This window comes from Harpia harpyja, chromosome 10, assembly GCF_026419915.1.
Source record: "Harpia harpyja isolate bHarHar1 chromosome 10, bHarHar1 primary haplotype, whole genome shotgun sequence".
NCBI classification, from domain to species: domain Eukaryota; kingdom Metazoa; phylum Chordata; class Aves; order Accipitriformes; family Accipitridae; genus Harpia; species Harpia harpyja.
Window position 1 is genome coordinate 15,438,632 of NC_068949.1, and position 25,231 is coordinate 15,463,862.

A 25,231-nucleotide genomic window follows, 5' to 3' on the forward strand; every position below is an offset into this window, starting at 1 on the left:
GCAGGGTGATGCGCTCTGCCATTTTTAAGAATCAAATGAGGGAGAATGATGCTCTACTGACAAAACAGGTGGGAATGCTGGTGCTGGACTGCTAGATTGTGTCTCAGTTTGAATGATGAGATGTGCAGCCCAAAGTTCAATACGTCCTGCAGAGCATTAAATATAAAGCCTTTCTGGAGTCATTGCAATGCCAGCTGAAAAATAGAGGATAAAATCTCTCTAGGATTTTGGAAGGCCTTGTTATTGAAGGCATCACTGCATATGCAGTGAATTTGCATCTCCTTATCACTGGTTGGACCTGCACCCCTCTCCTGATTGCCCCTCTTTCATGCTTAATGGAAGAACCTAGAAAAATGCAGAAATGCCCTTCCTGACCTGTGACAGACACCGCTGTGTAAGAGCAGTTAAGCACTAGGGCAGCGGCAGTGGCACGTGGGGCAAGGTAGAGAGAGATTTTGATAATTTTAAGGGCAAAACCTGCTCTTGCTGTTGTAGTCACTTCTCCAGGGAGATGAAATCTGGACTGAAGACTGAAAGAAATAAGCAATTTCCCTCTGTTCCTTCCTGCTGCTTTTATTTCAGAATTGCGTGCATCCTGCTGTAATACATGTTAATGTGTGAATATTTTATGTGCCATATTTCACATACAAATGTGCCTTTCTTACAAGTAACTCCATGTGACCTAAGCATTATGTTTGTTTACTTAATAAGACCCATTATCGGGAAGGAACTGAGACAAACATGAGACAAAACGAACAGGCTTATAGCCTGAACTGCTCTGTGATCATGGCTTACAGAAAAGTGAGTTTGTGCTACAGATGTTGAAGTTGTCCTACTTGTGACCTACTTCCAAACCCTTTGGACTTGTCTTTCAATATATACCTTTCCAATTAATCTTAATTCATCCATTAAGTCTTTATTCTTCATGGATGTGATACCTCCCAAGTGGTGGGGCAACGTTTCTCTGCCATCCTCCTGGCTCGGAATATCTGCTGTTTCTTCAGGTGCAAGAACCCATTCTCTGTGCCTTTGTAATGGTGCTGCCTATGAGTGCAGCAGTCGGGAGGCACAGATTGCTCAGCCATTTGCAAGTTAATAATTTAGCGTGACTTTTTAGTAGCAGTTATGAAAGATGTTAAAATATTGAGCATGTCGGGGACTGGGGACTGACATCTCTTTCTTTGTGATGGGCATAGCATAGGATGCCGCCATGAACACATGGAAGGCATGAATTATTCAAAGGACCTTCCTTACTAAACACTAGTTAAGGTTTCTGCGTAATAGCTGTTCTGATTTGGGGTGTCTGAATAACATATTCAGGTTATACTGTTGATTCATAACATTAGATTCATTGGCAGACTGAGCTGTAAGTTTTCTTGCTTTAACATCTGTAGAGGAACAGGTATGAGGAGTGTACCTATTTAGGAACAAGATATAACACAACTTTGCCTCTTTTTTTTTTGAGCTGGTGCCTCAGCATGGAACCAGGGAAAACAGATATACAAGGTCATTTGCTGTAACAATTTGCTCATTGCTTTCTGAGGTCAGTCTCTTCCAGGAGGTAACTTCTAGATGAGAAAGACAACTGTGCACCAGCTAACGTCAATAGATACCTACTCGCTTTTCAGCTGTCTAGTTTAGGCTTGGTGTACCTTATGGAGCTCGGTACTACTGCTGGAATGGAAGAAATGGGTGAGATAAATCAAATTTAAAACATAGTTTGGGAAATGATTTGGAAATAGGTGTTACTCCAAAAACATACTTGAAACCCTATCAGTAAGTGACGTGATAATAGCAGTGTGGAGACGTTAGGAGCTGCCCTGATACTTCCCAGAAGTTCCTAGCAGTTCTCAGAAGAGCTAGCCAAAAAAACCCACTCTACTCACTCTTTATTTTGGCAACTAAATTTGACAGGTGACAGATACTGTTCTTCTACTCTTGGTCCCCAGTCATTAGTGTGCCCCTATTCATGAAAATACTTTTTCCCCAAGTAAGTCTGAGAAATACTTATTCAAACTAGTCTTCAAACTAGTCTTGAAAGAGTTGATATTGCCAGTTACACCAGATTCTTCGGTATGCCCTGGGATCTTGCAGATAGCTGTCAGGCCTACTCTTGCCTTATCTGGTAATTATAACCATTTCCATTAACCACAGCTCTTAACCCCCTCCAATGTTGCCTACCCCGAGAATTCAATGTCCTGTTTGCAATTCCATAATCAAGTTGTCAAATACCAACACCGTCTTCTGGATAATCTGCGTAAGATGTAAAATCTCATCTTGGCCCCTTTCTGTTTGTTTAGAGTCAGAGCCCTGCAGCTACAGTTGGATAGGAGGTGGGTGACCACACAGTAAGAAGTGCCAAACAATGCGCTTGATAAACGGCTTGTAAGTACTTGGAAAGCAAACATGCTGGCTATTCCAGTCAGTGTCTCTCTTGAGAAAGAGCCCTTGGAAATTAAATTTTCAATAAATACATTCAGATTTTTTTGTTTGTTTCTTTTGTATCTTCCCAGATTCACTGCCCATTCCATAATGCTCATTGTTACAGACTTAAATTCAGAATCTGTGTATTTAAAAGAAAAAAAAAAAAAAGCAAGCCTTGGAAAAATGTTTAAAAAGCCAAGAAAAGATGGAATTCTTTTAATAAGCTTGTGTTGCTTTAGATTTGTATATCCCAGCTCCAAATCTCTGAAGCAGACTGAATAACTGAAAGGATTTTATGTCTGGAAAGATGAATAGGACAGTTTTGTTGGTAGCTGCACAGCAAAGGCATAACTCCTCATTAGGCATTGGGTTTTAGGGCTGGAAAACGCTGTCTCATTCCCTGCCGCCTGCCGATGCGCGCACGTGAGTGTGCAGCCGCTCCCGGGAAGGGGAGCACGGGGAGAGTAGTGTCGGGAGGGGGGCTGCTGGGCTAGGAAGCGATTCCTTTCAGTCGTCTGTCCTTCGGAGGAAGAAGATGAATTCTTGTTGACTATATTTTTGTTAGTTTGCTCAAAAGCTATCAATGGTATTCAACGGCAGAGATCAGTCATGAAAGACTGCTGTACTGGCAGCACTCTGCTCGCTGTATGTGTGCCTTAAAAATGGCTCATCCGTCAGCCTCCACGCTATTCATTCCCTGGCAGAGGAAATTACTCATTAACTATGCAAAGGTACACGCAGGGATTCAAGTCCTAAACTGCTTGCCAAGAGGATGTCAGACGGAACTGCTTGTTTTCGTTAGGGCATGAAAATGAATGATCTGAGACAGTTCATTCTTCTCCATTTTGAAGTTTTCATAAATGGAGAGAGAGAGGGAGGATTTCTGTTTATATAGAGCAAGGTTTGATCCTGTTAATGTTAATATTGTTCTCCATACAAAAACTTCCCAAACAAAGGATATTTACCAGCCACAAAAACAGTAATTCCTTTCCTTACCTTTCTTTCAAACATCATCATACACCATTTAAATACTTCAGTAGAGTATGACCAAATCCCAATCCTTTCATCCACCAAGATGCCTTTGTCAGCTCTTAGTCTCCCGCCTAAGTTCATCATTAAAGAACAAGGTTAAGGTTTTGTGTGTGGAGTAACTTGCAACTGGAAAAATTAAAGAGGGAAGAGACACAATTTAAGTAAGATCCTGTTTTAATCTGTTGCAGACACAAAGAAAAAGACAGTAGAGGACAGGGAATCTTGATTACTGCTTTGCATCTTTTCTTTCCCATGCGTCTGTGCTTTGGTAACAGGTAGACTTGAGTTAGATTTGTCTTGCCCCTGTTCCAGAATTACTGGCAGGCGTTGCACAGACCTGTTTCTAGATATTAGCCAGCAACAGCCAGAGAGTGGTTTAGGTGCGTGGGAGGTGGGGAACTGCACCTTCCAGAGACCCTCAAGAAACTATAGTGTTATGCAGCAAAAGACTTGATGGACAAGCCTAAACAGCCAGAATTCAGACTTTAAATGAACAATGGTTGGATGATTTGTCATTGCACAAGTCAAGACAAGGCTTTCTTTTGGTATTATGCAGATCAGTTAAATGTTTGTGAGATACAAATTTGTTTACAAAGCGATATGAATTAAGCTCAACAGAAAAAAATATGGGAACTTAACATCTAGCTTAACTGACTTCTTGGGACCAGTGTCCCAAGGTGGATAACAGAGAAAAAGAGGTTTCTGCCAGGTGAGATAGGAACTTGGGTTCTCTGAATTGCCCACTGGAGGAGCTTCTCTTTAGCTGCTGATTATGTTATCTAATACAAGAGAAAAACTTATCAGGCACAAAGTTGAGATCCTAGAAGAATCTTAAAGCGAAGGTTGCTTACATTAACTCCTGTTGTTTGGTTTGCCTGAGGCAGGATTGGCAACAAATCAGGACTGAATCCTCTGCTTAGAATAGAAATAGGGTACCGCAGTTGCCATGGGGTGGCAAACAGGAGCCATTATTGATGCTTGCCCTATATAGATCACCTACAAAGTTGTCTTGAGTCCAGAGCTTTCCTAAAAGGCTTTCAAGGTAAAACAATGCCTGTGCGAACTGCCTGCTGCCTTGGGAGGCATCCAATGGCATTTAAATGCCTCTTGTGAGCTCTTTCTGAAGGTCATGGGGAGAGGAGAAGGCAGGAAAGGAGTATCCCACTCGAGTACCAGCTAATTCAATCTGCTGCTGATTCATGTTTCATATCCCAGTCTGGCTTGATATTTCATGTATTTGTTACCTTTTATAGCAATGCAAAATATGTAGAATTCAATTGTACAAATCATAATGACAGAACAATAGCTTAACAAAATCAAAATACACTTCTTACTCAGCCTTATCAGCCTAGGCGTTCTCCTGAAAATACCAGTAAAACACATAACCCTGGGAAGATATGTGCTCTGCTTTAATGGTCTTTGAAAGCCTACTGAAAAAGTAAATGGGCCCTGTAGCAATTCCCAAAGATGGTAAATTCACTTTTTGCCAAATGTAGTAAAAACAAGACTCCTGCCCTGTGCCTGATGAAATTAATGGGAGTCTTGCAACTGACTCCAAGAGCAGCTAGGTTAAACCACTGGTTGTATGGCACAATAAGACACAGAAATCTTCAGTTTAAGAATACCCTGGGAGCAGAAATGAGCACCAGCTGTGCACTTTGGGTAGTGGTCAATCAGCCACCTAAAGGAAATTTTGAAAGATGGTAAGAAAAACCTTTTTTCACTCCTTGCTGCAACAGCCTAGAACAATGAGAGCTCTTACAATAATTGGTATGTTGTGGATGGCCTTCCTCTGAATCTTGCACTTTTTTTTAATTAACAATTGAGAAATTTATTGGTCTGCCAGAGATTTGGCTCCTCTACATTCAGGTGGGAATTTGTTCTTTGTTTATAAGTAAGGAGACTTATTTGTGAGAAAAAGATTAAGAAATGTATATGTTATTTTCCAGATCAACAGTTTTTCAATTGTTTCAGTATGGAGTAAAAAAACCACTCCCAAGACCTAAAGAAATATTCTTAGTTCTGCAGTAAGAACTATGTTTGTATACATGTCTGCATGTATGTGCAGACATGCTGGTTTTTTATTCAGACTTTTTGCTTTTCTGTGTAATCATTCCCCATCTGATACTTCCAGTCTGGTAACTTGAGCAGCACACTTCATGACGTTACCGTGTGCTACCCTCCCATAACGCAGTTAAACCTCTGAATTTCATATTCTGTTTGCCCGGTAAGGAAAAGCAGCCAAAGCTGGTCAGGGTTTGTGCTCAGAGCCTGATGCTCCATGGCTTCTGTAGTCTCCAATGTGGCACTGTTAAAAACAAAAAAATTAAAAAAAACCAATCACCTTGTTGCACCAGCAATTGCTTTCACAGGTGCTTGCACTGAATTTCAGTTTGCTAGTGGGACAGTAACCGGTTTGGGCCACTCAGGGTCTACTTCCAAAAACAATTTAGCTTCAGTTTAACTTTAAGCACACTAGGATATCCAGCTGTGGTTAATGATCATATGTTTTGGTATTTTTTCCTAGCAAGGCCTTGAGGCTGAATGGATCCTCTATGCAAACTGTAAGGGTTCCCCAATCAGTTTGCCATTGGATGATTTCCTCACCCCGCGCTGCTCTGCAGCACAGACCTCCAACGTGAGGGATGGCACCGGTATAAAACATCGTCTAGCTCTGCAGCGGCAGAGCGGAGCTCGGTCTACAGCAACTCAGAGAAACAAATAGGAAACAGGATTTCCCCCAACAGGCATCTGGTTTTTTCAGAAGTGAACCGTTGTAACGGGATGTGCAGCTGAACAAAACCCATAATTCATACTAAATGCCTTCAGACTTGACAAACATGGCAAGTGGGACTTACAGCTCCCTTCACTTGAGCACCAAGCTTTAGCTGGTTCCCTTTTTCTCTCAGTACTTACTAGAAATAATGTTCTTGTCACCGTTTTGTGCAGGGTGGGTTCTGGTAACTGCCAGACCAAGAAACCTGACCCTGTTTGTCTGGTACAAACGCTACCAGCTTTACATGCTCTCCACTCTCTGGGAGCCCAGGAGAGCTTGCATTTGCCTCCTGCTGCAGCCTCTGGGAGATGCCCTTTCAGGAACTCAGCTCTTCAGATAAAAAGTCTCCCTCTTCACTTGAGAGCATCCTTGAGTGAGAGCATTGCAGCATATTTTAAAACCTTTATCTGTCTGGAAATTTTCCAGACAGTCCCTTACCTACCGATGTTGTCCTCCTCCTCTCCCCCTCCCTTCTTAAATCTTCCCAAGCAGATCCATATCATTAATATTTCAGTATCAGCTGTTCACAGGCATTGGCTACACTGCAGCGCACTTCATCAATAAGAGCCGGCAAGGGCTGTGAGGTTTGCCACACTGCCTTCATCCAGCGGAGGAGTAAGAGCAAAGGCAGAGACTGGCAGAGAAACCGAGTACCCGCCGAGGGTAAGGCCGCCTATTGCAGTCCCGGTCTTGAGTTGCTTTTTGCTGCTGTCCCTCACTCAGATCGTCCAGGTAATACCCTAGCAAGCAGCAAGAATGGATGTCTTTAAGAAAGGTTTCTCCATTGCTAAGGAAGGTGTGGTGGCTGCTGCAGAAAAGACCAAGCAGGGAGTGACGGAGGCTGCAGAGAAGACTAAAGAAGGGGTGATGTATGTAGGTAAGAGAGAACTATTTTCAATCTATATTTGAGCATGAACTGCCACATAGATTGTCTCTGAGAAAGTCTGGGGAAATTATATTGTGGCTAAAGCTTGGGAGCGAACGGCAGGAGGTCTGGGTAACATCCTCAGCTCTGCCACAGAGTCACCTGGGGTGCCACATCCTCCCCGTGCCTCAGTTTCCCTAACTGTAAATTAGACATAGAAACGGCCACTACTTCAGGGAAGGCAGAACTAATGCGATGTTAAGGAGCAGATGCCCAGGTAGAAGGTTTCTGTTATGGCTATTCACTGATTGTTTGCAGGGTGAGTCACTCACTCTTCAGGCATCTGGGCACTGCTGATCTCTGTCTCACCTCCACGCTGTGAGACACACGCTGAGGAGGTCCCGGAGAGGAGCCAGCAGCCTGATTAAGTGGGGATCGCAGGATGTGTCTGTTTCCCCACAAACATACTATTTTATCCTGAAATCCTTCTCTTGTTCACTGACCTGTTTCGTTCCTGGTGCATGCATTAATCTTGCTTTACAAGAGACACCTGAATTCATTTTGCCCGAAGGATAGGATCTGGAAAACAGCATGTCTGATGTCCTGCCTTGAGACCTCTCTCACAGTGAATGTGCTGTTTCAGAAACCTCCCCTTTCAAGGTCACCGTTGAAACGCACTATCTGCACTATCTAGCGCATGCAATTATATGGCTGGATGGTCAGATATTCCAGATACTACAAAGTCTATGAAGTCTTAGGTTCCCAAGACAGATTACCTCACTGCTGTTACTGCACTTCGCACAGCTTTTTATATTTGCTAGATGTGGGAGAGAGGGGGTTTTTTAGTAGGCAAGTTTACACACGGGCTCTTCCTGCTATCGTGCTGCAACATCCACAGCTGTGCATAGCTGCTGTATTTAAAACAGCTCTATTGACAATAGCTACAGATATATATTTGTACATTACAAATGAAATACAAATTTTACGTGTAGCAGCAGATCTGGTAATGTCTTCATCCCCAAATTTTAAATACTCAACTATTGGCATGCTGTAAATGAACGTATGTAACAGTTCACATTTCAATTTGAAGCTGACTCACAAGAAAAAAGGTAAACAGCATCCCTGTAAACAGTTAAACTAACCACAGTAACTGAAACACCAGCCTGTGAAACATCACATCTAGGTGTCAAATTGTGGCATTGCTGCTGCTCCAGCTGCTTCCTGATTTCAGTGATGTCAGAAAGGGTTATTCTGAATTTTTATACGTCATTCCTCACATCTCTGTTCAGTCATGTCGTACGTCTCCATACTATGACCTGGTTTTCATTTCTGCACAGCCATGAGGTACAGAGTCTGCTCATGAGATTCTAACCTTTTCAGTAAAGTTTTCTAAAAGCCCTCTTAAAACCTAAATCTCTGAATGAGGATCAAGGTAAAGATTAAGTACTTTCTCCTTTTATTTTTTTTGTTCTGGTTTGTTGGTATACCGCCAGTTCCTGCCCTGTCATGCACTGGATAGTGCTTTGCCTTGGCGCTGATTCAGTTCCTGTTGCACGCTGGGGGATGCTCAGCTCTTCGGGGAAAATTCAGTCTTTCACAGGCAGGAAAAGTAAAGGCCAGATGCTGATGAGCTCAGCAAATTTATTTTTAAATAAGCAGAGAAGGTGGAGGCCAGGTATATCAATTAAAACTGGAATGAGTAGTATGTTGTTTGTGCTGCCTTTTCTCACTCTGTGCCACATGAAGCGTTAATCAGAGACCTGAACTGTTCCTTCCCTGCTCCTTCCTTTGCAGAGGCCTATCCCAGCAGCTTAGTCTAGAGCATTATGTGAAGCAACCTGAATTTTTGGATGCTAGAAGAAAATAATACTTGTATAAAAGCTTGAGGATCTTTTCCAGAACATCAGGAAAGGGAGGAAAAAACCCAAAGCCTAGGATGGTTGAAGTGGATCCCTGAATTTTATTCAGGTTTGTGTTAACTCATTGCTGACTCTCCAAGGAGGATTCCAGATGTCTGGGCACAACCATCACATCTGGTGAGTCACTTGCTGCTGCCCCAGGAGAAAAAAAAAAAAAAATGCTGATTCAGAGGCACCCACCTGGAGCGGAGGGTGTCATCAGGGCACTGCAGCCACCTCGTCCCTCCCCTCTGAGCCACGCAGGTTCAGTTCCCACAAGCCCTGCCAGGGCCGGAGATGCCTCTCTCCTGTGCTAATGCTGCAACGCAGTTCACAGCTGGGCTGGGGAGAGATGCTGTCATCGCCGGGGGAGTCACGAGCGTGGGGTACTCCTGCCCCGCCACGTGGCTTGCTGAACGTGTAGGGTAGAGAAGAGGGTGCACAAAAAGAGAGAGAGAAACCACACAAAAAGAGAGAGAGAAATCCTGTAGTGTGGGCCACCTTTGCACTTAGTAGAATCACCATCGGCTCTCCAAATTCTAACAGCCTCTGGGTATACTGAAGTGGTGGTGGATCCTTGCACAGTTAATGTGTATCCAGCAGCTGATCCAATGGGCTGTCTTTTTTATTTGGTTTAAACAGGGAGATAAGTGATGCTGAAGTTAATTAATGAAGTTAATGCAAAGCTACATCAGAGTATTGAGTATAAGGTCGTTAGAACTGTTCAATACTATAATTCAGGAACCCTCAACAACAAATGCACTTCTAGTTTTCCAGAACGGCTTTTGACCACACATGTCACAGAAAGCCCCAACGCACCAAGCTCTACTTAAACCGACTCCAGCATGAATTCCTGCAGGATTTACAGCACATCATAATATTCTTTTCTACTATAAACCTTTTCCCACTGCACAGCGCTCCACCGCCACGGTCGCACCCTTGCTATACCAAAGCTCTTACAGATGACTCACAGCACTCAGAAGAGGCAGGATGCGTGAACTTTTAATTCTGTGTACACAAGCCACAGGCAGGGACTAATGAGTGAAATGAGATTGAGCATCAGGTGATTGCTTTCTGATTCAACAGATGCAGGTTGCTGGCAAGGGTAGACGCCGGAAGGTCAGATTTCGTGTGGTGCGTAATGGATGCTGAGCCTGAGTCATTGGGTGTGGTCAGGAGACTGGGTTAGGAAGATGAGGCGAGCTCTCCCCAAGCTGCAGTGGTGGCACTTCCCAATGCCATTGCTTCTGTCGTGAAATGGATTTGGGTGTTTTTCTTCTACCTGCATCCCTCCTTTCTGGAATTATTTTCCATCAGAAAATATGGCACCTGCCCACTCCCCTCCCCCTGCAAAAGAATCGAGCCCAGATAGTCACCTTAAATCAAAACTCTGGTAAAAAAAATACACAGAAGTACAGCTCTTGTCTCACTAAACATGTTTACTGCAAAATTGAAATGTATGCAAGGCTAGCACAGCAAATTATGTGCTTTGCTTACCTAACAACTGCTCTTTGACCAAAAAACAGCAAAGAAGGGCTAAGCTTGAACAATTGTGTCTGATGTGAGAAGATCTTGTGTGTCAAATCAATATTGTGGCAGTCTTATTGGAATGGCACCTGGAGGGAAACTGAATCAGGATGGCGTCTGAATTGATCTGTGTGCGTCTGGCCCGTTCAGGAGCTCATGTTCATGGCTTGAGACTTGCATCTTCTGTACACATTTGTATATCATGGGCATCATTATTAAATCCAGTTTACAGCGGTCCACACGTATCATGCATCATTAGGAGCTGCAGTTTACAGCAGTAACAAGTATAAAGTCCAAAGATTTCATCTCTTCGGTTTTAACACAGTTCAGGAGGGTGGAGTGAAATGTTGAGGGCATATTGTAGTAGAACAGCTTTGTTCTGCCCCAGGCAACCATTACAACCATCAAAATAAGTCAACAATTGAGAATTACATTCAATAATACATAACATATATCAGGCAGAACAGAGCTGTTGTTATCAGGGCGCTGCACCTGTTTTGCTTTTCAGGCTGTTAATGAGAACGAGATGTAGTTTGTAGCTGATTTCTCCCACCACACCCATGGATGCTCCAGTACCTCTGGAGTTAAAGATCTGTCTGACTTTCTATCACTTTGACAGTTGGCCATAAAAATCCTTTTGTTGTATCAGTATGGGAAACTTGAAAATAGGCTGTATACATACAGATGATTTACAAAATACAGTAAAGTGGGACCAGTGGAACCTTTTGGCACGTGTTTGTTTAACTTCCAACAGAGATAAATTTGATCCTTTATTTTTGTAATGTGAAAAATCATCTAGTTACTGTGGCGGCTGCCCATCTACCATATGATTTAACATACGTGCTGCAGTACACAAATAGAAGGGATGTATAGCAGGTCACTTCAAGCTTGGAGGAAAACTGCAGAGACTAATTATTCCTTAAGGGCTACTTGTGTTGCAAACTGAATGCCCTCACATCCTGTTAGCTTTTCAGCCTTGAGAACAGTGAGCTAAATTACAATGTAAGCATACATATGGTGTACTTTCATAATTTGAGATAAAAACATTTGCATTCTGTGTATCGCTGCAAACAGGCACTTACAGCCTAGGCTGAGCCACCAATATGGGAATCTAGTAAGTAGGTATGTAGTAGGTGGGTGGTGGTTGTGTAAATTCAGCCTCAAGTTTCTCCAGGGTCTTTATTAGAGGTATAGAATGAAGCTTTAAATGACCACTGCAGCCAAGTATCCTGCTGAAAGGCAGGGGAGAGTCAGGGATGTGACTCCTTGTCTTGAAAGACTGAAGTAGGTGAGATTTTACCAGGTGACTTAATATACATTCATTTTTACAATTAGCTTAATGTTGATTTACCTCCACTCGCCTCGTCTTTTCATTTTTGAAATATTCCAGGGGCGATTTTTCATGCTTCAGCATGGTATAATCAAGATTTTTCAGGTCTAGGCATCTCCAGACAATTTGCAGTTGAAGTTATCCAACTCCTGACACGAAGGTACTCATTGACTTTATTGGGGAAGGAAGCTGATCCCTTCTGCCGGCTCTACAAATGGCTTGTGTCTTAGCAGGAGGTGCCAGCTCCCCACTGCACCTCGTAAGAACAGAAAGCCGTCCATGTCCAGAAACCAGGGGGTTCTTTGCCGGGCGGCACTGATGGACTGTGTGTTTCCTTTCACAGGTACCAAAACCAAAGAAGGCGTAGTGCAAAGTGTGACCTCAGGTAAGAGCACAGCCCTGAGAGAGATGTGGAAATCTGTGATGTGTTGCTGGACCTCTTGATAAGGCCGTCGGTCCTGCCAATGGAAGGTGACGCCACTGATTTGCGTGACCTTGCATGTGATGAATGGAGGATGCTTGCCAGGAGCAATGGTTCAGGGTCCGGCCTTTGCAGTGCACATGGATGGGAGAAAATATTTAATCAGTAGAGCATGTAAAAAAAATCTAACAAATGTTACTTGGCAGACTCGGATGATTCACAGCAATTTAGACATTTCACAATGTCAAGAGTGCTGCCCGCCATGCAGAGAGGATTTACTTGCATCAGATCCTGTCAGGCAAAACCTGGTCTTTGGGAGACTCCTGTCAGGTAGTCACAGAGTCAGGGACCCTAAGGGATTCTTCTAGGTATCCCAAGTTCCAAGGCAGGGCAGCCATATGGACCGCCTTGAAGAGACATGAATGGATCCTTTCCCTGGAGAATTTCATGACAATTACTTTTTTTTCTACCCAGGTGTATTAAATCAAACAGAAGGTACCCAGAGAGAGGTCTGCAATGCAAAATACCTTATTTGCACGATTGTCTCTTTGTATCTTACAGTGAGTTTTTCATTCTCCAGTTGCCCACAAAGACTGACAGGCTGCAGTGCTGCTCTCTGAGCAGCATTTTGAGTCAGACAAAACTCTCACGTACGTGATCTAAATTCAGAAGTGGTCTCATATAAAAAAAATCCAAATAAGGACTGTACCAGGGCCAATTTCTCCTCTTGCCTCAATGCGATCCTTTTGTTGTCCCAGTGAATTTGGCAGCCTTTTGGCAGCACCTAGCTCATTGACTTTCTGCTTTTGTTGAAATCCCAGTTGCTGAGAAGACCAAAGAGCAGGCCAATGTCGTGGGAGAAGCTGTAGTAGCCAGCGTGAACACGGTGGCAAACAAGACTGTAGAAGGAGCAGAGACCATCGTGGCCACTACAGGAGTTGTAAAAAAGGTACGTGTGTTTCTTCGGTGATGTGCAGGACAGAAGAGTTGTCTTTGGATTACCCTTAAAATATCTGCAAGCATTTATAGTTGATGGTTTTACCTATTTAATTAGAGGTTTTCAGCAATATCTGCTTTTATATAATGCTTAATATTATTGTATAATGCCTACTGTAATCACAGAATCATTTAGTTTGGAAGGGACCAGTTGAGATCATCTAGTCCAACCCCCTTAGGGTCAGTGAGAGCAGGTTGCCCAGGACCATGTCCAGTTGGGTTTTGGGTATCTCCACAGATGGAGACTCCACAATATCCCTGGGCAACCTGTGCCAGTGTTTGACCACCCTCACAGGAAAAAAAGAAGTGTTTTCTTGTCTCCAGATGGACACATTAACCAATTTGTGCCCATTGCCTCTTGCCCCGTCAGCGGGCGCTGCTGGCAAGAGTCCAGCTCCCTGCTTTCTTATGAAGGTAGAAAAGCATTTTTTCCCAGGGGCTTGAGTGGAAGTGCGGCCAGGCTGCAGCGAGCATCTCTCTGGCCGGAGTCGGAGCTCTGGGTCGGGTGGGCTGTGAAGGAGCGGGAGCTCAGCCCTTGCCCTCACCCCGAGCTGGCGCCCGTGCAAGCGGCAGCCTTGGCCCCGGCCCCGGCCCCGGCCCCGGCCCCGGCAGCTCCGCAGGCAGAGGGCAGCAGCCATTCAGGCAAAGCCCGGTCCCGGCAGAGAGCTTGACCCTCCTGCTCTGCTTTGGGCTGTTTTTGACAACAGCCAAGCGCTTGCTGGTAAAGGCCGCGTGACCCAAATCGTGCGCGGATTAAGCCAGATTCGGACAAGGCGTCTTCTGTCCTCCAGCCTGATTTGACAAACTGCGTTGCTTTGAGGGAGGGGATTAAGGGGCACGTGAAGGAGCAGAACAGCTCCCTAGATGAAGGCGAAGTTGATCATTAGAGAAGATGCTTTCACCAGCTGGTAACAAACAGCAACCATTTGTACAGTACATGAGGCTAATATTTGGCAGCTCTTTGGTAAGCCCGGCTGCGTTTCCCCTTTTCAGAGAGCTGTGGTCAATGGTGTTGATAACAACATGAGCTAGATGAGTCACAACAAGCCCAAACCCAGAATCGGAGCGAAGCATGGCTGGCCAAAATTGTTTTAATTGTTCAGACAGTTGGCTGATGAATTTCCTGACCTGCACGTAAACACATTGTGATGTGAAACAAAACTTCTACACACCATATAAATCCTGAGAGAATAGCCTAACAAAAGAGGAGAACAGCAGCTACGAGTGACGCAAAATGTCCTCCTGAAAGCATGTGAAAAGGGCAGATACAGAAGTTCTGCTAAGCCTTCGGGGTAAGGTTAATCTCTATTCCCCCAGGGAACAGCAGCTAGGCTGCGGGGGTGCAAATAGCGATTCCTAACTCCGTGGGGGGAGACTACCCCCTCCTACCTTTTGACTGACCGGGTGCAGGGTGGCTGACCCAGGAGAGCTAGGAATTTGCTGATAGTAGGAATCTGTCCTGCAGATACCAAACTGTCTCCCCTTCTGGCAAGGACTGAGCAGCAGCAATCCTCTTCCCCTTTTGTCCTAAGTGAGAGCACCCCCCCTCAAAGACTGACAAGCTACAACTTACAGGTGTTAATTTCAGAGCTCAAACCGGTCGACGTTATCTGTTTCCATCCTTGTGCAGACAGTCCCTTAGAAAATCAGCGGTTCCTTCACCCTTGTAATGGTTCTGGGTTATGCAGACTGCAGGCAATATACAAAAGCTGTGAGTTTTCCAGAGGGTTAAGGCATTAAGCATCCGAACTGTCATTCTGGCATCTTCCGTCAACGTCTGCCTGCTTAGAGTTAAAATGGGGATTGATCAAGAAATACAAAAAGTGGGATATGTCACCTGCCAACAGGCAGTCTAGATGAGGGAGCCAGGAAGCTGCTTTGGATACAGTATCATGGTGTCATGCCACATAGCGGAGGTGGGCAGCAGAATGAAAATGGGAGGAGAAAAGCAAGCCAAAAGAAGTCACGGGAGAAAGAAATTCAGGAAAAATGTTTCTTTCTGTGAAAGAGGGGGGTCATCTACTCTAGGGGCTTAGTTCAGCTTGGATTAGGAGCGCAAATCTTGTAATCATCTTCACTCACCATACTTCGCTTGCATCTGCTAGATACCTTTTGGATAGCAATGACATGGAAGATTGAGCTCCATATGCACATGGAGTGCATCCCAACTGCTCATGGTTCATTGCCATGGAGCCAGAGCTGCTCCAGAGGGAGGGCCCTGAAAGGAGGAGCGGAGGCCCTTGGTGGTGGTGCTGGGCCCTCGGCACAAGCTCTTTTCTCTCCAGACCTGCTCCTATTGTGCTACACAATTTGCTACTGGAAATACAGCCAGAGGCTGCCAAGAGCAACACCGGGCACTATAATGCATGTGAGAGACCCACCGGTGATACACTAAGAGTAGTGATAAGGTATAGCAGCTAGATGTTTAAAAAATAAATACCTACTATTATGACCTTCTAATCCTGGAATTATACACAAGTGTTTCAGGCCCTGAAGTTTGAGACAGCTGTTACATCCAGTCCTGAGACTTGCCCGTGCTCCATCCCATCCTCCTTCTTTCTAATTGCAAAGAGCAGTTGCTAACGTCTCATTTCTGTTTTCAACTATCTCCAGTGTTGTTCCCTGCTGACTTTATAGAGGTGTTGTTCAAAGCACCAGGGCATCTGTATGAATGCATGGCACTGAGCGGTGCTACGGGATGACGTGAATCTGGGGAGTCGAGTGGCCTAGGAGGCATGTCCCCAGCTCAGCATTCCCAGTATTAATATCACTTACGGAGAGCTTGTTGGCATTTAATCTGTGTGTTTGACAGCTGGGATCAGTGGCAGGCACATACTAGGGAGGAGTGGGGAACTCTAAGGATTCTGGATTAAGTTTTGCTCAGGGCAGCAGCCGCAGGGTGGTCAAGCTCTGCGGGTGTATCAGATGGCGACTTTGGCCATAGGCAGAAATTCAGCCCTTCATGGAACATGGCAGGCACTGAAATGTGGGCACACGTGGGGCAGCTGGCAGCCCGCTGCTACTTGCTGTCCTGAGTGGGAGCACTCAGAGCCAGGCAGAAGGAAACAGGGCTGAAGTAACTCTACGCTTATGGAGGGGTGCCAAGCACCAGATGAGAGCAACCTCGAGTAACGTTGGCATCGCCTCGTAGGGCTTTGGCACTGGCCTGGTCACTGCTAAATGAGTACAAGAACGTATTGACTGATTTGGAGGAGTTTTTTAAGTATTAACTGAAAAATACATAAGTTAAAAGATTGTAAACCCTCCACAACTTTTCTGATACGCAAAGGAATGACACCCACCAGTAATGTGTTTTGTCTGTGGCTCTGCACCCATCCCAGTCCCTGGGGTGGACATTAATGGATTGCAGTGAGCTAACCACCCACTAAATATCCCTGTCTTAGAAGAGGATTAATTCTTTGTCTGTATGACACAGCACAAAGCTTGCTGCATTGCAGACACCACGTGGTTGGGAACAAGTGCGTGTACGTATGCATGCACACATACACACACACACACACATTCACAAAATGTCCCTTGGGGACTGGAGGAACTTCCCCAGTAGCTGATGCTTCCCCACACACTCCACCTAGATCTTCCCTTTAGATCTATTTGCCCTGTCAGTTTTTATATGGTTTAGTTGTCAGTTCGTGGCTCTGTCATTTTGGATTGGGTTTGATCTTTTTTTTATTTCATTCCATTAATTATTTGAGTGGTTGTCAGTTATGTGCAACCGCCGGGCGCATTCCGTGGATCACATCATTTCTCTCTGCGCTTGATCTAGCACACAGGTACCGCACCCATAACGCAGCTTATTGCTTTCATAACAACTGCACATTTTGAGTACGAACAGTTGATGTTCATGGCCTTAATTCTGTTCACTTAAACCCTGCGATGCCACCGACACTAAGACAGTCACATGGAAGGAATTAGAAGCAGAAACTGATGAATGAGCTCCCTGTTTAAGTTAGTTTGGGCAGGGTGGGTGCCACTAGGAGGGAGCAACCAAGGGCACCTGAGAGGCCATCGAGGGCAGAGCTGCTAAGCAGGAGGAGCAGGGAAATCAACAGCTGAACTACCTTACAATTAAGTGGAATAAATAGTCAAAACTCTTCCCCTTTGTATTCAAGCTTCATCCTTTGTATTCAAGCTTCGCTGTACTTCACTGATGCAGTGATGCATCCCGGTGGTATCCTTGAGTGTCCCATGGAGCAGGGGAGACTGCAAAAGCAGCGTGGAGTGGGGTACTCTGCCCACAGGCACTTTTTCTATGCTTCCCTCTCAGTCTCATTAGTGCATCCAGGCGTACATTTTTCACATGCAGAATAGCTGAGTTAGTGGCACTGGTGAAGCGTTAAAGTCTCCAAGAGTCTGCGTGTGCTTCATGGCTAAAGGCTGTGCCCCCATAATCCTGTAGGATAATGATGTAAACATTATTAAATATGTATTATTTGTATAAGCAGCCCCAGGAAACCCTAAGAGAGTCTGGCTGTGAGCTGGATGAAAACAAAGCTACCTCAAAAGTCCACCTGGACTTGTAGGGTAAGACAGGAATCCTGCGTGCCTGTCTGTCTGTCCTGTCGGTGGGTCCGATCACTTTAATCACGGGTTGACCTCTTAGAGCTGTCAGCATCACTCTGAGCACGTTCAGCCCGAAACCCATCCAGGACAGCCTGTCTGTAGGACCTGTCAGGTTGCCTGAGGTTTTACAAGGGAGTGGTTTGGGGATACTGCCAAGTAGCATTGCTTTCGCTCCAACGCCCAAGGTCAAGAGCACTACAAGAGGCTAAACCTTTCTCCCCCTTATGCAATGGATGTCCCATTGCGGGCTGTTAAATTTGGAGCAGATTAGGTTGCCAGTGAACTTCTCTGGTTTTACAGCCTTAAAATAATAATAATAATGAAAGAAATCTTGCTTGCCGCCGAATTTGTTGGGTTTTTGGTGAGTAATGTCCCAGCATCCAACGTTTAGACTCTGCATGCTTTTTCTGTTAGATAAAGAAGATAATCCTGATAGGGTTGTTTATCTCAGAATTTTTGGGGATGGTGAAAAAAAAAAACCACTGGCCTATAACATAATATGGATAAAAATACAAATTCCGTTTCATGTATGGACTTAGCCAGCAGAATATACAACACAGTTGCTGAACTGAAAAAGGGAATTTCATAGACCCTGTGAAATAGAGAAATCTGAAAAATCAAATTGTAATTAATTTTTTTGCAAAATCTGTGGACTTTTAAAATCTCATTTTAAAAAATGTATTAAAATATCTGAACCCAGAAGCTTATAGTATGCTCTATTGAAGATCTTTCAACATTGCACAGGAATATTTTTATAAATGGCAGGTCCGAATTTGTTGAGTTTTTCATTAGTAATATCTGAGTATGTAACTATGTTTCATAACCTTAGTGAAATATTTTATTTTATATATATAAATCTTCTGTAGTGTGTATATTCTATATACAAATATGTTTATAGATTTTAAAAATATTTATAAACTTTTATAGTATTCCTGTAATGAATTCTAAGGTCTTGTGTTTCACTTAACTGTTACGTTAAACTACTTTGTTTTTCTCTCTACTCTAGCCAAAAAGATTCAGCCTCCCCCCCCAAAATAGAATAAGATAGCCCATAACAAAATAAATCAGTTTTTTTCATTTTACATAGTTTTTTTAAGACAATACATAATTTGGGGGGGGGGGAGGAATATCTGCTTGCCCTTTAAGGCAGGAGGAGCGTTACAAATTGCTTTATAGTTGCAACATGCCTTTCTGTTAGAACATTTTGTCCCTTTTAATGGGGAGATGAACACTGAAAGGAATGGCAAAGTCCTTGCTGTCCTCCAGAGAAGCTGGATTTTCACCCTTGCTTTCTTGCCCAGCATCACACTGTGAGTCACTGTTACAGCTGGGGTCGGTACCCAGGAATTTCTGGCTTTTCATCCAAAGTGAAGACCCTTACATCATGTGGTCCTCCTCTGTATATTGTTTTCCTGACTAGTCACCGAAATCCCCAGCCAGCTAACGCCCAGCTGAAGCATGCAGCCCTTCCTCATCGCGTGCTCGCTATTCTGGGCAGGGTGGGAAGCACATGAGAAAAAGGCTGTGAGGCGACGTCCCTAACACAGCCTGACACCTCTTCATCCTGCAATTGTGCTGGTTCCTCCACCACGGTTTAGAAACACTCTCCAGAAACATGTTTGCTTCCCTTTCTAAAAATAGGTGGATGACTCCCTTTTTTCCTTCTGGAGCAGACTCTTGGCAGAGAGCACGATTTAAGGGATATAATAAGCAACACAATAGCTGAACAGTGCTTCTTCAGCCCACCCATGGCTCTTGGATGCACTGTCCTGAAGAAGGGATCCCCTCTTCCATGGCTGTTTCCACATCCACCAGAGCTGAGCTCCCTGCCCGCAGGAAGAGTACATGGTCATGCCCTGTAGAAAGATGGGGTGCACTGCACTTGTCCTTGTGTTCCTACGAGCTGTCCCCCAGTTTTCCCAACAGAGCTCAGCGCCTTAGGCAGTCACCATTGATTCACCTACATGAATTCACATGGCAGCTGGTAACCTCATCTGCAAAAAACCTACGAAGCGCCTGCTGTTGCAGCTGTTGTCATTGGTTTGCGTTGCAGGTTTCTTTTCTTTCCACCTAACGGTCCAAAAAACTGCTTGTAAAGCTTCAAAGTACAATTTGAGGCTATTTACCTGCTTTGACCTAATGTGCACTGTTGAGTTATAAGGTGTGGTCCTTTTTATGTGGCCCTATACGAATGTAAAGTGTTTTAAAGCCACAGACTGGATCCTGAGGCCAGATCAGCCTCCATAAATCCAGGGTAGTGAGCTCTGTTTGCTGGCAACAGCAGAGTTCACGCGTTTCGGAAAGGCTGTGGCTAAGTGGCTCCATCAGAGCGGTGGCCTCTCCCCAGCAGCCTCGGGTCCCTGCTGCGCCAGGAACTGGAGACCAGAAACTGGGCTCCGTTGTCTGCACCATTTGACATCGATAGGTTACCTGGGCTTACTTAACATGGAGCGGGCTGATACTAGCAAAAATCATTTCAGCTAACAAAGGGATGCAAATTAAGGGCATGTTTCTTAGGAAAAAAAAAATCACACTGTGCTTTTCATATGGAGACACCCCCAGTGCATGGCTCGCTCTCTATAAACAAACTAATTGACTCTCGGCAGGGAGGTGAAGGGAATGCCTGGAGCTGTGACCAACATCAGTACGGGGCTGCGGCTCATATTTTGGCCATTTTCTTCCTTTGGTGAATTGATCTCTTATAGTAGCTTGTGCGGAGACCTGGAAACCTATGGAAGGACAACCAGGTTGCGGTGCTTCCATCTCCCGGCTCCCCTTCCTGCCAAAAATAGATCTGAAGTCCAATTTCCAGCTTAAATTTTCATGGGTTCTACCTATCTATGTAACTCTGTGAAATAGGTCTATTTTTTCCTTTTTTTTATTTCACATCACCTCTTCTTCCCTAATTCAGTTCCAAAAGCAGCAGAGGTGTTTTCCTACTGATGAGAGCAGTTGTAACTGGACAGGAAAATAAGGACACGTGTGAAAACGAAGAGTGGAATCCCCCAAAAGACACAGAGCATAAAGTTCTGTTTACAGTAGGTTTGACAGACATTTGATTTGCACTGCGTCAACAGTGGCACCAGGGAAAGTGGTGGCCCTGTGTTTCCAAAATATTGAAATTCAAATGATGTATCTCCCTTCCATGCAAAATTGACTTTCCCTTTACGTAATATGTGTCTCAGGTTCCTTCTGCGGTGGCCTTGACTTCATGTGGGAAAAGAGAGTAAAAACTGAGGGATACTGCTGGGCATGTGTGCTCAAAGGGAACAGAGAAGCTTTGTAATTTTAGCAGAGTTCCCTGGTGATTTGGGGCTGGACTATAGAGGTCCTTCTATTTCTTCTTCCCCCTGCTCTTATTGACTGATTCCACGAAGGTGCATTTCTGCTTTCTGTCCATCCCCTGTGCACATCCCGTACAGTCAGGATTTTTGTCTTCTCTTCCCATGTGGCCAAATCACATTTAAAGTAATTGCCTGATAATGTAATCTTTTCTCTTCTTTGAATAGGAAGGTAGCTGAAAGAGGTGGGCAAGTAGCTAAAAGAGCCCAAAGTGCTTATGAAAATGCTTGGACTGCAAACACAAAGAAAAGCTTATCATTTGGTAATGACATTTTATCTGAGGCATGACATTAATGCCACCGCAATACTGCTGTATCTGAAATGAGTATTAGTCTATGCCACGAGTGCTTAGGGTAAGTAAGATAATGTGGGGGAAGGCATAATCTATCTTACTCTAGGTAAGTTTATTTGTTCCTCCCAAATTTCTTCACACCGAAGGAGTCAAAACTCTGGTCTCAGTGACAGGAAAAAAAACTTCAGAAAAGGAACTGATTTTCTGTGTGAAGAAGACCCTAAACCAGGCTGTGAGAAATTGAATTGCTTTTTCGTAGACATCTGCTCTAACAAGCTGCAGAGAAAATGGATTTCGAGCAATATTTGCCATCTATTAAACCCAGCATTTTATTTGCGTGCATAATGCTCAAACCCATTTCGCACAGTCTGCTCAGTCTGTCTAAGATTAGGGCAATGACTCTGCATGTGGCACTAAGGACAAACATCTCTCGCTTGTGACTTGGCAGGAGGACCTGGCTGTGCCGCAGCCGCCCGAGCAGCCGGGGGCAGCGGGAGAGGGGGACCCAGCAGCCAGCGCAGGAGGCGGCGGAGAGGTAAGGCGATGCCACGGCCCTCGCTTTCCCCACGGTCCCCAGGCTCTCAAGACCACACGTGGGCTTTTTCAGGGTTACTGGTTTTCCCCCAGGAAAAATCTCCCCTTTGCTTTCTGCGGTTACAGAGCTGCTGCGCGTGGAGCCCGTTAGCATTCCCACTTTCATGAGTTGTTTGGCAAAAACCTGAGCTCATCGGTTCTCACTTTTGCCATTTTCTTTTTTGAGACCGAGAATTTGCCACGAGTGGCAGATTGGACAGATTGTAAACTGCTGCCTGATTTGGGCTGATTTGGGGGTGTAAACGCACATATAATCATTAATGCTTTCCTATGGTGATATCATCACTGGCTGCAGCCGTGCTTTAGAAAAGCTTTAGATAACAAGTTAGATTTTTCGATAGATTTTTCTATATTTAAATTAGTTCTTTTAATTTTTGATCTATTCTACCTGCAATGTCCTTTTGAAGCCCTGGGTCAAAAGTCAGTCTCCGGGCCGATTTCTGCTCTTCAACAAGGGAGGACAACCTCTTATTGTCCAACATGGATGCTTTAAAGCGACAAACGCTTCTCACGTGGTATTTCCTTTGTGATTTCAGTCCTAAGGCCTTTGGCTGCCCACTCCACAACCCCCACAGTACCACCCACACCCAAACTCCCCAGTTTTCAGCTTCTCTGAAGCTCAGACCGTTTTCACGGTGCCCAGAGCTCCCAAAAGCCTCAGTTTGCACCTACAGCCCTCATGTCAGCCATCGCCCCCCTGGTGCCAGGCCCAAAAATGAGCCCTGCTAATCCTACTGACTTCATGGCTGCCCAAGTGCTAATGTCAGGCTGCTAATGTCGGGGCAGGAGGCAGACCCGGCAGCAGAAAGCAGGACATTCCTGCCAGTGGCAGCCCAGCCCCGCATTAGCTCAACTTCCACCACATGCAAAATAACACCCTTGTTTTCCCCGGAGGTCTGAGTGACAGCGGGAGTGTGGCTGGTTCCCAGGAGGAATGGATAATTCATTTGAATTTTGCATCACGTATGCTCCTCGTTGTTTTGTAGCTGCTTATGGGTTTTTATGTGGTGACTACCAGCATTGATTTTTCTCCTAATTTTATTTATATATGTTTTCCACTGGAAATATTTGACTGTTTTCCTGTCTGCCTTCTCTCACAGGGTGAAAATTAAGGCAATTAACCAACTTAGGGACTTCTAGCTCAAAAGAGAGCACTCCAAGAGCATACATGGAAATACTAGCTGACACTACAACAGGAAAATCCCGCTCTCCATAGACTAACTACATTCAGCTCTGTAGTCTTTCACTTGGCTCATAAACCAGTCATACAATATATGTAAGCCAGACTCCTCTGATTGTAAGTAAAGTGCAGGCGTGTACCAGGGTGCGTGTCTCCCTCCCCACCTCCCTCATGGCTTCCCAACCCGCTCGCTTTGTGTGTTTTGGTCGGACTCACTGATCTGTATCTCGCGTCCATCTGCACTGGCACTTGGGATCTCTAGGTATCATGGAAATATTTTTTTTAACTAATAAAAAGGTGTTTGAACAAGTTTTTTATTTTGTCAGTTTTATTTGCCCATTTTAGACATTGATCCTTCCAAACTGATGAACTCTTCCTGTAAAAGTGCAGTATTAAGATACAAGGATCTCAGGACTGTAAGGGCCTTAGATCGTGAAGTAAAAAATGGGGAATAATGAAAAATCGTATTTCTGAAGTCAGTAGCTTAGGTAGGCTGGCTTTCTGTCTCCCAGGGCTGAAAAATAGAGATTGCACTGAAGTACTCCCCCATGTTTAAGAGAGAGTGCAGGGAGCGGGAGGAAACTGGAAACAAGGAGACTTTCTGAAGGATGTGAGAGTCACGTTGAGCTCAGTTAGCATTTGTTCTTTGCTGTGTATTCTGCTTACATGAGAGCTTGAAAACTCTATCCTAACATCTGGGTGTAACGAATGGCCAAAAGGTAATTAAAGAAATGTGATGGGCACTCACCTGTTAGATCAGAACTGCATTACTGCTGGCAGGGGCAGGCAGGATTGCTGTGAAATGCATGAGTCCCGTAACAGGTGCCAAAGGAGAATTACTGGTGCAACACGAACGCTGGGGCTGGTATCGGTTACAGCAGCCGGTCAGTCTGCAGATAAGCTGCTGGGTGAGAGCAGTAGACACCTTCCACGTTCACAAGTGTAGAGAATGGGAAAATGTTGCTACAAGCTCATTGCTGTAAATAATGAAGGATAAGCATAAAGCACGTCAGTAAGTGTGGATCTAAAAACGGGGTCTTTTATTCACCTATGGGCAGAGCACCCACGAATCCACGAGAAGCCAGCGTAAGCTGTAGAGATTTAGGCTGTTTCAGAATCAGACTGCTAATCTTCATTAAGATGCATAATAGTGATGACTATGGAAGGTATTACAGGAGAGACTCACTGTACGTAGCATGGAAGGATCTAGCAAGTGTGATATCAGCCTCTCTCACGCATTAACAATAGACATAAAGCTTTGCCTTGCAGAGGCCACAGGATTTCCATCCAGAATGGAATTTTGATCTCAACAAGGAAAGGGAACAAAAGACCCTTAGCAAGAGATAACAAGGTCCTTCAAAGGAAGTGATATCTGATATGTGCACGCTCTTCCCTGATGTCCTGCAAAACATCGGCAGGACTTGCCAATTAAACAATAACTAAAATTGAGGCCAAGGTAAGGGGGCATAAAGGCCTGTGATACTCATGCCCAGCAGCAGGAGGCTGGAGCCTATTCTTAGTGCTCGCTGGAGAGAGACAGGGGAAAACCCCTCTGCTCCAAAGCTTTGCTTTATGGGGATACAAAAAGAAAATGTCTGCCAGCCAGGGGGAAAGAGGAGGTGAGCGCTTTCGCTAGCTACAGCACACATGGGAGGCAGGAGCAGGTATCAGCTGGGCCAGGCTGTAACTCAAAGCAAGGAGCAAGCCACTTCCCAAATGCCCGTCTCTCAAGCAGGCTTTGCCCCTGGTTCAAAGGGACTTAAACCAGGAGAGAATTACAATTGCTGAGCTGAGAGTGCAGGCACACTGCGCGGTGGTACTGAGCTGCGTAGCTGCTTAGGAGAGAGGCCTGCAGCACTCCACATCAATATGCTGTGCTACAGCATCTTCTTCCCTGTGGGAGGGATTTAACCGGTATTTACACACCTGGATCTAGAACTGTGAGCCTAAACACTGCTTGACTATGGACACCG

General features: G+C 44.7%; 1 protein-coding gene across 1 annotated transcript; it reads left to right on the forward strand.

Moving 5' to 3' along the window:
* The first annotated feature begins 6,794 nt into the window (after positions 1-6,794).
* On the forward strand, positions 6,795-23,567 carry SNCG (synuclein gamma). Its single transcript, XM_052798868.1, has 5 exons — positions 6,795-7,109; positions 12,196-12,237; positions 13,095-13,222; positions 21,933-22,019; positions 23,179-23,567. The coding sequence occupies exons 1-5, from the start codon at positions 6,989-6,991 to the stop codon at positions 23,188-23,190; spliced, it is 390 nt and encodes a 129-aa protein (XP_052654828.1). The 5' UTR covers positions 6,795-6,988; the 3' UTR covers positions 23,191-23,567.
* Positions 23,568-25,231: the final 1,664 nt, after the last annotated feature.